General features: G+C 36.5%; 1 protein-coding gene across 2 annotated transcripts in view; it reads right to left on the bottom strand.

The window, feature by feature from the left end:
• Positions 1–5,040: 5,040 nt before the first annotated feature.
• The window catches only part of FAM83B (family with sequence similarity 83 member B), an 82,736-nt gene continuing 72,227 nt past the window's right edge, over positions 5,041–15,549 (bottom strand). For both annotated transcript variants that reach the window (XM_082414294.1, XM_082414293.1), the window contains exons 3-5: positions 12,373–12,537; positions 11,554–11,678; positions 5,041–7,740 (exon numbers count right to left, since the gene is read on the bottom strand). In XM_082414294.1, the coding sequence (XP_082270420.1) occupies positions 5,436–7,740; positions 11,554–11,678; positions 12,373–12,537 (2,595 nt within the window). In that variant the 3' untranslated portion in view covers positions 5,041–5,435. The remainder of the gene's footprint in view (positions 7,741–11,553; positions 11,679–12,372; positions 12,538–15,549) is intronic.

The raw sequence follows: 15,549 nt of genomic DNA, 5'->3' as shown, positions 1-15,549 counted from the left end.
TTGTTTGTTGGAAGATTTTTAATCACAGTTTCAATTTCAGTGCTTGTGATTGTAGACAGGCATAACTCATTTTATTGGACTTTGTCAAATTTGGGGTTCACTGGAGAGAACTACTAAGAAATTAAAAGTTATTACTGACTTTATCCAAGTAAAAAGTATTCAAAGCAATGCTAGTGGAATGTTAATCGTATTATGCTGATATTTACCTGTGCTCTTCTTTCGAGGGGACCAAATTACAAAGTAGATGTGTTAGATATTTACATACTCCTATGAAGTACAAAATATTACCATTTTCATTTAATATGAAAGAAATCAAGCACAAACAGTGTTTCTTAAAACACTCATGAAAACTTGCTGCACCTCCTGATGATCCAGACATTCTTTCTTCTTACATAAAGTCTACTGTAACCTGCATACCTGGAACAAAGTAGGTTCCCAGTATGAGTGGTGAATAAATAAATGAGCTAGATTATTGAAACAGTTATGGGAGAAATGCCCAATCAGACGTGTTATACTTTTCTTTGTTAGCTCAAGAGTATTCCTCTGTATATTTCTCTTTTCTGTTTTTAATGTTTTCAGCTCAGGTAATCCTACCTCAGGTAATTCTTTTCCTCAGGCAGGATACAAACTTAATTCTTTTAAGATCGTTCTGTTTTTTTCTAGTTCAATTACCTCAGGATGGTCTTTGGCTCCTCAAATCAACTGAGCCTATTCAAAAGTTTCCTTTAGGATGGCCACAAAAGTAAAACCTCATCTATGTCTCATACTATCCCATTGAACCAGAATTTTCTTAAACAGCGACACTTATGGTGAATGTAAAAAAAAGTCAAAGTTTGTTTTTACTTAACTATTTAAAATTTTTGTTACCTACTTAAAAATCACATTTGCCTTTAAAAGGCCAGTATTTAATTCAATGGCATCTTAATCTGTGATATAAGGGACATTTTTTTTTCCCTAAGGAAAATGCATTTTGAGTTATAAGTAACTTTCAGATTCCAGGTTGTATAATGTCACTAACTGATGTAATACAAATGCACGTTCAGAATATTTTACTCAAACTAAACATTACAAAATTCTAAAAAAGTCAGCTATCAATATTTTAACAAAATAGTCTCTGTTTTTCAAAGTCACAAGTTATTTAAAATAACTACTATATTCCAGTAGAAATAGAAAGAGAATGAGTGTATGTGATACTGTTAAGGGAAGAATACCGTCACTGGATATCAAATGTGGATAAATTATTAAATGAAATGTAATTGTTAATCCAAAAAAGTTAAGCGTTTAACAGATTATTTCAAAATTTATGGAGAAATATTTTAAAATGTGTAAAAATCTAAATTCATTATATAATAACTAAGTGAAAAACATCAGTGTCAGTGGTGAAATCCAGGGTATGAAGATAAAAAATAAACAACTTGATGCATAGATTTTGTACAAAATTATTTAATATTCACTTATTAAATCTAGTAACAAAAGTGAATTTGGAAGAATATTTGCTAACATTGCACGTATATAAAAGTTGACTCTCTTTGGTTTATAATTTCATCTTTTTCTTTTTAAATATTCTAGAACCAAATGAATCTTATGATAAACTTTTTTTAAAAAAAAACAGCATCACACATAGGTCACACATTATGTAAAACAATGATTCTAATTTATATCTCTTAGCCATAGGCACGTTAAGAATCAACAGATATCCACAAAAGACAAATATCTGTGGGATAACAGTTGAATAATTGGAAAATCTTGAGTAAAGTTATAGTTGAGTGCAGCCATAGTTCAACCTCATCTGGGTCACACTAGATGCCATCTAGATTAAATAAGATATTTACTTCCACAAATGTAGATGGCCACCATATACCCAGACCTCAACACATCGCATCAGAATTGTGGCCAATCCCAATCCCTGAAACAGAGGGACAGCAGTGTGTTCAGGATATAGGCACTTAAACTATTCTGAAACTGTCAAGAACTACTTTGAAATCGTACCTAATTTTCTGAGTTTCTGCTTACAAACTAATGTCCTATGTAGAGAGTAAAAATTGCCTTACCAAATTTTAATATAAAATTGCATCTAAGTGACATTATCTTTCCACCAAAATTAACATGGGGAGAAAAAGAAAATATATTGCTTGAAATGATTACATCCATGAAGCTTGGTGTGTCTGTTGAAAATTCAAAACCCTGAGTAAATTATCTGAAGCATTGTATGCTTGCTCAGTCTTAACCCTGTGGAGTTTCTCAGCCTCAGAAACTTTGGAAAGTTACTGTGTATAGATGCTGACATATAGACATTTCTGGAGGAAAAAAATAGAAGGAAAATAAGAAAAGAAAAGAGGGAGAGGGGAATAAATCTGCCGTGAAAAAGCCCAAGCTACCCGTCACAGGTGGATGGAATGAAGCCCTAGGCTTCCAACTCTACCAGGGAGAGGAGGAACTCAGGAACTACTTAAAAGCTATCTGTGTTTCCAGAAATGATGGCAGCTGTTGTACAAAAAGGCAACAGGCTTTTGCATATAATTAAACTGATTAAAACTCTATAGTCTTTATGTAATTTCAGCTTTATGCATTTTCAGTTGCATTGCTGTAAATTTCAGGACTTCCAATTTCAGAGCTGCCTAACGACAGCCCATTAGCCCCTTCACTCTGAAAGATGCCTTATCTCACTATAACAAAGAATGGGTAATATTAAAATCAATCTGGTTTGGTTAACTCCAGATTCTCCTTTGATAAATCAGTAAATGACTATGGTCCAGAATCACAGAAGTGAATTTTTCTAAGAGCAAAATGAAAAATCTCTCTCACTCATTAAACCTCAATTCTAATGCTTTTTAATAATCTGATACTAATCTGTGAAGATCATACAATTGCCAGATGACTCTCAAATTTAAAACGCTAACAATTAGAAACACTTTTCTTATTGTAAATGAATTCCTTATTTGATTATAAGGAACTACACATTCCAAAGGCCGTTTTCTTAAAAAATTCAAATTTTTTTGTAAATATATTTGGCTACTTTTCCTGTGAAAAATGACTGTTCACTCTTAATGTTTATTTTATGTTGTTAAATTATTAGGAAGTGTGCAAATTTTCCAATCTTTTACACTCAGCTTTCCAAAACGAACAAATCCCATGTCGTAGTACTTGGAAATTCCCTATGTTATAACAGGAGTTTTAAAACCTACTTTTATGAATGATGTGAAATTGAGTACTATATTCTGGATTTGTGTATATAAAATGCTATTGCTGTACAGTTAGTTGTATATTTCTGCAACTCTTAAAGAGAGAGCAAAAGAGAAAGACAAAGAAACCTTTCTTAGTTGATTGTTGTTGAGTCAGGAAATATAAACGTTGTCTCATTTAATTCTCAACAGTTTGGGTGAGGCAGGTGTTGAACACATTGGGGAGGTAATAGGATGTGACAGAGTGTTATAGACACTTTAGTACCATGACTCACTGGTGATGTGGTTTGGGGCATTACCTCTATGAGTCTCAGTGTCACAATTATCACCTGTAAATAATGAGGACAATGGTAGCTGCAAAATAGTGCCGTGGGGACTTTAGATTCTAGCTCAGGACCTGGTCTATGAATGTTAGGTTTTCTTCTTCTGCTGTCGTGTATTTTCCTGTCATGTTTCTTATCATGGTTTTAAAATACTGTGGAAAATTATTTTAATGACATAGATATTTCAATGTCATTATTTTTATTACTTAGTAATGACATAGATATTAATATTTGACTGAATCTTGAATTTTGAAAACAACATGCTGCCTCATATAGCAACTTAGAAGGTGTTAAATGATATATTTAAAGTGTCATAGGGGATTTCCTTGGTGGTCCAGTGGTTAAGACTCTGCTGCAGGGGGCATGGGTTCAATCTCTGGTCAGGGAACTAAAAAAAAAAAGTTTCATAGAAACACTTTCCACTTTTCAAATGATGCATTGTTTCTTTTTTTTTTAAATTAATTAATTTATTTATTATTGGCTGTGTTGGGTCTTCGTTTCTGTGTGAGGGCCTTCTCCAGTTGCGGCAAATGGGGGCCACTCTTCATCACGGTGCACGGGCCTCTCAGTATCGCGGCCTCCCCTGTTGCGGAGCACAAGCTCCAGACGCGCCGGCTCAGCAATTGTGGCTCACGGGGCCCAGTTGCTCCGTGGCACGTGGGATCTTCCCACACCAGGGCTCGAACCCGTGTCCCCTGCATCAGTAGGCAGACTCTCAACCACTGCGCCACCAGGAAAGCCCCGATGCATTGTTTCTTGAATTCTGTTCTTTGTGGATGAAGTAAAGCCAAGTTAATGTCTCTGTAATGGATATGGAGCTTTTATTTCATTACTCTAAGAAAGGCAAAGTGTATCTTATGAACTGCATATCATCATCAAATTAAGATATAGAAAGATTTAAAACTTTCAGTGAGGCCTCAAGGTCATTGAAGAACCAGGCCAGGTAGCACTTCTCCTCATTTTCATCAGGGTTCTCTCAAGAAAACACTATGCAGTCAGAGTGTATTTGACACAGTATAAAAAAGAGCAAAGACTTTCGCAAGCAAAACACCTAAGCACTGTCGTACTAATCTAAGATAAAAATTTATGTAGAAGTTTACATTTCCTAAAACCTTCTTTGTATTAGAAAAAAGAGAGGAATAATTCAGGTTTTCCAAATTCCTGCTGGCTTGCTATAAGTTTGAAGGAAAGAATGACAATAAAAGTTCAGCAGCTGATGACTGGAGTGCAGTACAGGCTCCCTTTGTCCAGAGTGGAAATAAGCACATCCTGAAAATAAATTTCTATGGTGTACTTGAACTACCTGAGGCTGATACTTTGCAAACACCTCAGATAAAATAAAAAATGTGCTGTGCTATATGGTTTAAATTGTACTGTTGCTGCCCAACCAGTTCCACAGAAAAATTAATAAAACATTAATAAAATACAAGTTATCTTGTAGAATTTAAAGGTAATTAAAAACCACAAAGGCTTTGTCCTATTTTCTCATAATTTGAAGATATGAAAACCCCATAAAGACGTACTATAAAGGACCGTTGACAGCGTTATGATCTGTTTTAATAAGGAAAGCATTTGCAATGAATGGTTAAAATCCACATACCATCTCTCCACCAAAGTTTCCATTTAAGACTTAAGAAGATCTTCAGTCTGAAGAAAACAATTTCATTACATTTGTCTTACCATTACCATTTAAAAATCATGTATTTATAGACATTCCATCTATAGTGTAATTAAGCACAACTAAATTTATCACACAGAGCAATAACTTTACTATACATTAGTAAGTTGGTAAACACATACTTCACACCCAAAATTCCTCCCCCATAGAAATCTATTAGGATATTACAAAAAAAATCTACAATGTTCTTTGGACAAATATTTATAGCCACATTCATTTTGTATTTTAAAGTCTATTTGTAGTTACAGTATTTCATTTATTTTTGTGTATGAAGCTTCCAAACTTCTGTATAAATCCTCGAAACTTGTTTTCATTTGGCTGATATGAGTGGTAAACACCAGTGTTGTAATTAAGCATTGGGCTGGACCTGCCATAACTATTGCCCATAGTTGAGGATTTCATTTCTGGGTGGTGTGTACTGGTATTTGGCATGTTGCTTGTTGGCTGACTAGAGCTTTCAATCTTACAAAATGGCTCAAAACGACTGTAAACACGCCGGTCAATTGAATGAGTTCTTATAAGCTCATCATTGGGCTTTGGTCTTGGAGAAGAAGCTGGTTTTCGTTCAGGAACAATAACTGCTTTAATCTCCTTCGAATCTTGGTACTGGATCTGCTCAGTGTTGAATCTCGGGGCAGATGCATCTCCTGCTCTTTCCAAGAACTTGCTTTCTACTGGACCTGAAGAAGGTATAGTTTTGTTACTTTCATCAGGTGAAGAATGTATCCCCTGAGATGAACAAACTGCTACATCTTCCTTACCCTTGTGGATGCTGCCTGGAGAGCTGGATGAAGAGGAATGTTTTCTTCTAGGAGATGAATCAATTTTGGGTTCTGATTTTTTTTGTTTTTGATTCTCTTCAGCCTCAGAAACTAAAGTGTCAGAACTACTACACATTCTATAAAAGGCAGGTGCTTTATTTTTGGATAGATTTTCTTTCTTTTCTGGGGTAAGGTTAAGTAATGACCTTAACTTCTGAGATCCCTTTTTCAAAAAACTTGGGGAACCCTTCACTTCTTTCTTGGAAGTGAGTTCTTTGTTGGGTTCTTCTTTATTCACATCAAGCAAAGCAGCAATGGACATTGACTTGATAGCAGTGCCACTCGGAGGGTCTCTCTTGGTAACCTCCTCTTCCTCATCCTCTTCCATGGCATGGGTCACATTATGAATGCTTTTAGAACTTTTTAACAAATCCTCTTTAGGTTTTTCTGGTTGTCTAATTGGATTCCTGGTAAATGTACTATACACATAATGCTTACTATTTCCATGATTTAAATTGGCTTTTGAGTGGTCAACGAATGGGAAACTTCGCCTTTTAAGCAGATTCTCATTTTGTTGATTCTTTAGGTTTTCTGTCTGCTTATTTACAGACAAGGTTGTATATAAATAGTTGTTTGAGTCCGTAGGGCCATTTGTAGTTGGGGTTAAAACTGCCAGGTGGCTTTCGGGAACCTGTAGGGTGTGCGTTTTTGATGCCTCCGACTGCAACGGGAGCTTGGGGGTTGATTCCTGCGAGGGTTTGTCTGTCAGATGCTGTGCGCCTGTTGAGGTGTCTGGGATCTTTTTAGGCATGTCACTTCCCTGGGAACCAATGACTGTTGAATTTGAGGAGTCAGTTGTACAACTGTTAACTTCCTGTTGCTCAGGTAAAGTGGGTTTAAACACAAAAGAAGAACGAAGCCGAGAGTGAGTATAAACGGTATTGGCTTTCAAATTCTCAGGACCTTCGTAGCCCTCAAACCGGTCACCTAGAGCCGATCCATTGGAATCAGGGGAAGCTTCTGAATGATCATTTAAGTAGGATTCAATTCTCCAGTTACGCAAGAATGACTTGGTGGTATGTTCAAGGGTTGGCATGCGTTGTTGCAAAAAGCGAATATGATTATCTGTCCCGTTAAAAGACCTCCGCACGTTGGAATTCCTTTCTGGAAGGTTTGTCGTCTTCCTCTGGGCAAGTCGGTCAGCAAAACTCTGGGCAGGTGTGTTCTGGTGGCCTGCATAGCCTCCCCGTGATGAGGATGCCACACTGAGACTATCTGAAGGCCTTTTCCAATTACAGGGAGCATTAGTGGTTCGATTCAGAGCCCTGTTAAGCAGCAGGTATGGTGTTGTTTCTGGCTGTTCCCCAGCATAACTATGCCTCTTCCAATTTTCATTTATCTGACTGTTTTGATGCTGATGGATTGGATCATTAAAGTTGGGAACAAAATGAGGTCTGTATGCATGATTTCTTATGCTATATTTGTCATGTTCATTGAGAGTATATATCCCTCTCTTTTTGAAGTAGCTAGAATCTAGTTTATGAATTTTGTCTTGTCTACCAAAAAGGTTTCTTTGGCTGGAAATGGAAGCTAAGGAAGACACTGAACGCTGGAAAGTGCCATTCTCCCAGAGCACTTTGTTGTACTTCACCCTTGCTGACTCTTCCCGTGCAAATGAGCTGGGGACACAGGACCTGGCATAGAGAGTCCTAAATTCTTCATCAAAGGACTCAACAAGTTGTCCTGTGATTATCTGAACCATGCTGAGGTGCGCTTTTTCAAATGACCACATGTAGCTGGGGAAAAAAAAAATCAAGACAGGCAAAATTTAATTGTGCTGACAATATTTAGCTCTATTAAGAAAAATGTGTCATTTAATGTCGACAAAAGAGTATTTTTGTTTATTTTCCTTAACTACCATAATTTAGAACATCTTCAGTCATTACATGCTTGCAGTACATGTCTCCCCACTCCCATATTCATATGTTAAATAACAAAGCAACACAAGTCCTGGCTTTCAATCCATCCATAATTTCAAGAAGTACAAAGAAAAGCCTGGTGTGCATTTTGCATCTCTGCCTACTAAGATTTTATGGAGTAAAATATGACATTATATTCCATATACAGCATCCTGGCAGGGTGCAGGCAAGCTGGTATTGGAGGAAAAGTTGAGAGACCTGGCCTCTGCCAAGCTGTCTATTCCACATGAACTTGGACCTCAGTTTCCTCCCGGACAGAATGAGGATAAGGACAGCAAAATCCCTACAATTCCTTATGGTCCTAGCATGTCATGATGCAAGATCGTCTGTGCTAATGCATGTATTCCATTTCTGTGGCTTAAGTGTAAGTGTAATTTAGGTGCCAGGGTTTGGAAACAGACAGGATTTGTGGCAGCAGCTTCAGCCACTAAGGGCATCCTTCACTTCACTCAGTATATACAGTAAATTCAGTCCTTACAAACCATGCCAATCAGAATGCCAATTAAGACCTTTCCATGTAGAATGCAATTGCTAAGGGATTGAAGTTTGTAATTACTTTATAGTACTTTGTGGAACTTCAAATCCCTCTCCTGGAGTTTAGAGGCAACAGTTATTTTGAAGTTTCATATATAATTTTAAATCTTATTTTAGAAAATCTTGATAATGTAACATACAGAGTAACTGAGCTGAAAAGGCCATTGCTAACATGTTATATCTCAAAAAATGTACGTGATATAATGGGGGTTAATACGAAACAAAAAGGAGACAGAGCCATTCTCCACAATAAAGGAGGTTACTATTTATACAGGGAAGATAATAACAGAGGCAGATGGAAATATTAAAAGAATGTGCAGAACAATAATCTAAGATACATAAAATACCATAAGCAACAGTGTATAACTTAAAAATCTTCTTATTCTGATATGCTTAATTTTATCAGTATGCTTACTGAATGCATAGTATGAGAAGAATATTTTTATGTACAGATGTGTGGACCACCAGGATGACTTACAAGAAATAGTACAAAAGTGAATCATTCGAGGGATTTTCAATCCAACTGAAGGTATGAATATAAAGTTTGTTAAAAACAGCAAGTAAAGAATAAATAATCAGCTATCAAATAGAAGAAAATCCCCAGAGACGGTAAGAGTTTAGCAGTATTTTGACAGAGACTAGAAGTCTAGAAGCTCAAACTTGAAAAGTGTGGGAAAACAATTTGTGTCGAAGAAGAAATGTATGGAAAAAGGAAGGAAGCAATAGTGGCTATGTTTTGGTTGAACACAGAAAACAAATTATATTTAGCTGAAATAAGAAACTATATAAGAGACTGATGAACTAGTGGGGGAAATCTTGAAAGCAAAGCAGGGAGATCACAGGATTTTTAAAAAACATACAAATTTCTCTCTTAGTCAAATCTGTGGACAATACTAAGTATCTTCCAGGTTTCCTATGACAATTTCAAATGAGGGTATCCAATTCAAAAAAAAGTATATGTGTTTTATCTCCTCATTGTTAGAATCATGATGTAGCAAAACACCTGTTGTGTTTTCCTGATAAAACTGTCCTTGTGACATGTGAGCTGTCACACACTGTGTGACGTGGTGACTACAGATGCCAAACCTCTCTAGAAATGATGGGCATTTAGCATTTCAAGAAGTTTTGTGGCTAAGAAATTTGAATTAAAGAAGAAGGCATTCTGAATTTGCCTACAAGGAAAACAATGGCAATACTAGAACAGGAGAGATGAAGGCCAAAACTCCTTTACCCAAAAGGGAGTACAGTTTTAACCAGTTTCTACAAAGACTGGTTCATAACAGTTCCACCAGATCCTCTTACATTTGGTAACAATAGGAAAAATCCATAATTATTAGTCAGAAAAAAGCAAAAATGACTGAAAACCATCAATTTTTTTAAAAGAAGTATACTTAAAATTAACATGAAATAATAAAGAGAGTAGAGTTGTTAGATAATTGTTTTGATGAATTTTAATAATCTGTGATCCTATGTATTCCATATTCACTTACACAAACAGTAACTTAAATTTTGCCTCTGGCTTATGATATAGATAAGATAAAGAGTTTCTGTTGCTGTTTGTTTGTTTTTTCCAACACCAATTTTAAAGTAGCTCAGTTACAGTCATCTCAACAGATATCACCTGTTAATACCTAGTAAGACAAAGTTGATGTGAATTTATTGTTGAAGATAATCTTCAAAGTCAAGTTAAATAATAAAAATAGAAAGTACTCATTATGATGAGATTAATAAACACCATTCTATAAGTCAAGTGAACTCCCATTTTAATTAAAATTTCAATTAAAACCCCTCTAAAAACAAGTGGGTTTGACTAAATAGAAACACAAATAATGAGTCTTTAAAAGAATTCATTAATTTCAAGCACTAGTTGTAATTTCTGCTCTTAACACATTTTCCTTTAAAATTCCAAAGAGGATTTTCAATATAGGGTCCCTGAGCTCAAAGAGAAATTTAGCAAATATTAACAGTTAAAACAGGCCTAAAATAGCAGCTGACATTAGGGGCTTTGGATGAATTAACTCATTTAATTCTCACGAAACAAGGTAGGTTCTATTATTATCCTCCTTTTAGAGAGGAGGAGACTAAAGGGCAACCAAGTTAAGTAACTTGTCCATGGCCACCCCATTCAATGTGTTGCCTCCTTCTTGTGGACTTTTTAAGTTCTTAAGAGAAGAGGCAAAATTTGCCCTCACATTGTCCTGTTGACATCCACAGCTCTCCTGGTTTCTTCCTGCAGTCTTTAGTATTGAGTGACCTAGGAGTTCATGTGTTTTTGGTGTTTTTATCTGCCTATTGATATAGCCTTACTGTGTATCCCATTCAGGACCAACGCCTGGAATTTATAAGGGAGTTTGAAGGCAGCACTTTTACTCTGGAGTCAGCTGGACCTAGACTGGGTGGCCAGACCTGAACTGTCTTTTGGCCCTTAGCTGTGATGTTTTGGGCAAGTCACTGAACCTTCTAGAACTTCTGTTTCATCATTTATAAAATGTAGATAAAAACAACTGCCTTACAGAGAAGTTGTAAGGACTGGGAATGAAACATAAGAGCCAAGCTAGAACAGAAGTAGATATATTCCACCAGTGGTACCCTAGAAAGATGCCAGAGAGTAGATCTGGGGCTGAAAAACCTTGCCTAGTGTCTACCATGGCATTTTAACAGCCAGACTCTTCAATGATTTTTCAGTAGTCCTATGATGACAACATGATAATCATCAGAGTCTCAATAATACTAAAATAAGAGCAATCCATTAGGCAGGTTCTTCAAGGTGATACACAGCTTCTATTTTTATGAACAATTATTATGCTTCATACTGTTTTCATAAGGAACAAAAACACTTTTAGCATTATAGAGCTTTAGGAAACCTGAGATATTAGTCAACTCTCTCATTTTGGGGAAGAAGAACTTGAAGCCCAAGGAAGTTATGTGACTTGCACAACTACTTCACAGCCAGAACTGAAATTCAAGTTTCCAAGCTTTTCATGCAAGGGTTCTTCTTTTATTTTTAAGAAATAACTAAACAGATTACATTAAAACTTGAAACTCATAAATTCTATAAATGATTGATAATACTGGAAGTAAACACAATGATCTTACCTGTAGGAACCATACATAACTTTCTGGCAGTCAATTAACAAAAATTTCTGTTCCATTTTTCCATGAAATTTTGCTCCTGTTTTGGAAAGATAATCTTGGCCTTTTACTGTCCGCACTCGGATATTCTAGAATTGCATGTAAATATAAAGTAAAAATTATGGCTAGAAAGGGGATATTTTGAAAAGTAAAATATGTCATCATAAAAACTTAGTAACCAAAAAAGTACACATGAAATAATTTTTTAAAACATATAACAACAACAACAAAAATAGTGAAAAGCACATTTTAAAACACCACCCAAAAAAGAAGTACTCAAGGAAAATGGTCACTTAAAATAATATATTTTAACATAACTTATATCATTTGCACAGGATGGTTCTATAAGTCACTTAGGGTCCTACTGCAAGAGCCCTTCTCAGGTTATAGTAGCATGATAACAAAATAACTAAGATTAAAATCCACCTGTCTTTTAATAAGTCAAACATCGCTGAAAACACTATGCTAAATGACTGTGACAAGTAATATCTGCTGAATGAAAGAATCACTCAAGCCAGTCGTTTCAAGGTTGTAAATTAATTATGACTGGCAGCAAAGTTAACTCAGAAGCTTAAGTGTCCCACCATCAAGAAAAGCATCCTATAAAACCATCACGAAGATGGTGAAGTCACAGTCTGAAAAGTACAAAGGACCCCTTCTGTGGTCACGACCTTAAATATATGGTGTACATTTAGAGTAATATAACTTAACATGCCTTACATTCAATGACTGAGATAAAGATAAAATAGTTGAAGAAAACAAAACAAAGCATAAAATACTTACTCTGAGACGTTGAACTTGACAGCCCTGTTTCTCGGTCATACATAGGAAATGATTAAAGTTTGACTCATCAAGCAGAATGTACACAGATATCCTTCGAGTTGATGCCTCCACTATTTCTTTGAAAATGTCCACGTCTGTAAATATATCCATCACTAAAGCAATGACCTATTAAAGATAAGAAAATGAAACAATTTTAGGTACCCAATAGAGAAAGACCTAGAAATTGCTTGCTTTCAGAAAAAATTAGACAAAACAGAAAATAGTTCAATGCATAATATATATATATATATATATATATATATAAATGTATACACAAATATTTGTGCAGTTTTCTAAAATAGAAGATAGAAAAGTATATTGAAAATAAACAAACTATATACATATTTGTAACACTAAGTAATTTCATACTAGCTTTAAGTCAAAGGGAATCTTCATTTCAGTAGAATGTTGAGTGAAGGGCAGATCCAAATCATAGCAATCAAGGTTGCCTGTAGGGTGAATGGAGGGGACAGGTAGATAGAGGGTAGAAATTGGTGCTACAGTTTTCATGGGAAATATTTCCAGGGAAAAGCAAGATTTCTGTAACTTGTTGATAAGAGTAAAAGTCTTGGAGAACTAGGACAGAGAAAAAAAATCTTCTAGAAGTTGAAATATAGCTAAGAAAGGACCAAAGATAAGAAAGGGTATAAGAAGACTTGAAGACCAGAAAATTAAATACATATGCTTAAAATTAGCTTAGCAGACAGAACAAGTAAAAGAAAACAAAATGGACAAAAGATACGATTAAAAAGGTAAATGCAGAGAGAAATATCCTAAGGAACAGGCCCCTAAAATGGAGAGAGTCCAAGTTAACTGTTGGAAACAGAACCATTATTGCCTTCGAGAAGCAGCGGGAGTGAAATGATGCTGAAAGAAAGGGAAATCATTCTACTGACTATATGCCAGATGAGAAGGACAGAATCCCTGCCCTTTGTGAAGCTTACAAAGTGGGGGAAGAAACCACAAGCAATACAGAGAAGAGGTAAATTATGTGATAAACTATAAGATGATGTTTATTGGGAAAAAATTAGAGCAGGATAAGGGGGAATCACAGTTCCCTGGAAATTGAGAAGTAGGGGTATGGGGCTTTCGGGGTAAGCCTTTCTGAGATAATGTCCTCTGAGGAAGTCCTTAAGATGGATATCCTGAGGAAGCGTGTCCCAGGCAGGGGGACCCAGCAATGCAAAGGTCCTATATCAGGTTCAAGAAACTGAAAGGGCAGAAATAAAACAAGAAAGGGAGAAACTAATCACAACGCCTTGAAGGCATTATAAAGCCTTCAGTGGTTTTTCCTGAATAAGAGTGTAAGCTGTTGACGGTTATTATTGAAGTAATAATATGGTCTCATTTATGTTAGAAAAGGATTGTTCAGGCTACTGTGTTAAGAACAGACTTTAAGGCTGGAAGGCAGGGTGGAAACAGGGAGGCCAGTTAGAACTATTGGAGCAATTCCAGTGGGAGGTGATGGTGGCCAGGACCAGACGGTGCTGGTACCAGCCACTATCAGTGATGAGGAGAAATGGTCAGCACTGGATATTTTGAGCCAAAAGGACTTCTAGATGGACTGAATATAGGATGTGGGAGAAAGAGGGGGAAAAAGAGGATGACTGTAAGATTTTTCAGCTCACCAACCTGAAGGACAGAGTTGTCATCAACTGATATAGGGGAGGGTACAGCTACACTAAATTTTAGGTAAAAGACTGAAAAGGCAAGTTAAGTTTGAGGGACTTGGATATTCAAGTGGAATACTGAGTAGGGAGGTCTAGGCCAGAGCTGTCAACTGGGTGTTGTAGTGTAGAGATGACAATTAAATCCAAGTCATCCAGGGAGACTGGATGAATAGTTAGGAGATCTAGTACAAGAGGGGCTAGCAAAGGAAGACTAAAAGAAGGGGCATCCTGAGAGGCAAGTTAAGACAGGATATCAAGAAGAAGGGTGTCCTCAAGAGTGTCATACCCTACTGCAAGGCCAAGTAACATGAGGATTAAGCATTCATTGGATTTAGTAATATACAGGTTATTGATGACTTCACAGTGTAGTTTTAGTGGAGTGGTGAGAGAAAAAGCTTTCTTGGGAGGGGTTTAATAGGGTTTGAGAGGACAGATACTGAAAGTAGCAGGTATAGGTAACTCTTTTTGAGTAATCTGGCTACAATGAGATGCAGAAAAATAGAGCAGTAGCTGTGGGTAAAGCTGGGTCAAGAGAAGTTGTATTTTTTGTTTTGTTTTAAGGTGAGAGAAATAACAGCAGGTCTGTGTGCTAATGAAATGCTCCAGTAAAGAGTGAAAATCAGTGATGCAAGAGATGGTGGGAGGTGGGATGGGGAAACAAGGGATTTCTGGAGGAAGGCCTTTGAGCAGGCAATACAAAAAAGGATCTAGTGCAAAAAATAATTAGAGCACAGGGAATAAAGATCTGCAAAAGATCATTGTACTACCAAGCCAGAAGGCCAGGTACAAGGTGCAGGTGCTGGTGGAAGTACAGATGTGGTGGAGGGGCTATGGACGTTCTCCTCTGAATAATGCCACTTTCTCAGTGAAATGGGAGGCAAGGTCTTCAACTGAGAAGACCTTGGATTATGGAAGCCACGTTAGCGGTATGAGGAAAGGGGGTTAAGTAGTCAGCTAGGAGGGTAGAAGAGGGAACAGACTACAGAATATAGTGTGACTGCAGGGTGGCATTAAGGACCCACCAAGTCATAAATTTAAAATCAGACCAGTCAATGTGGTTGAGAGCTATTCTCTCTCACCAAGGAACAAAAATTTTCAAGAAATGAGAAGGGAAGAAATGTCCTGGGAATAGACACACGGCAACAATAGCTAGGATAATGTACTGGATATATTGCAAGTAGGTTAGAACATGAAGAAGGTCATGGATAATATATGATTTAATCCAATAAGATGTTAGAACAAAATACTGGGCCATGTTCAAATTATACAAGATGATGACATTCTTTAAACTACCAGTGAAACATACTTCAATCAGATTTTCTTTAGGAAGAACAATTTCAATCACTCTAATGGCCTCATGTGATCGTTTCCTTATTTATAAATGGTATGAGGTGTCAGGAGAAAGGAGAAGCTAGTGAGAACAGCCTCACCTGTGTCTTGTGCATATTCTCTATAAAATCAAACATGC

This window comes from Balaenoptera physalus (assembly GCF_965194825.1).
Source record: "Balaenoptera physalus genome assembly, chromosome: 11".
Taxonomy (NCBI): Eukaryota; Metazoa; Chordata; class Mammalia; order Artiodactyla; family Balaenopteridae; genus Balaenoptera; species Balaenoptera physalus.
The sequence above is the reverse complement of the archived record's forward strand: the minus strand, read 5'-3'. Positions and strand labels throughout refer to the sequence as shown.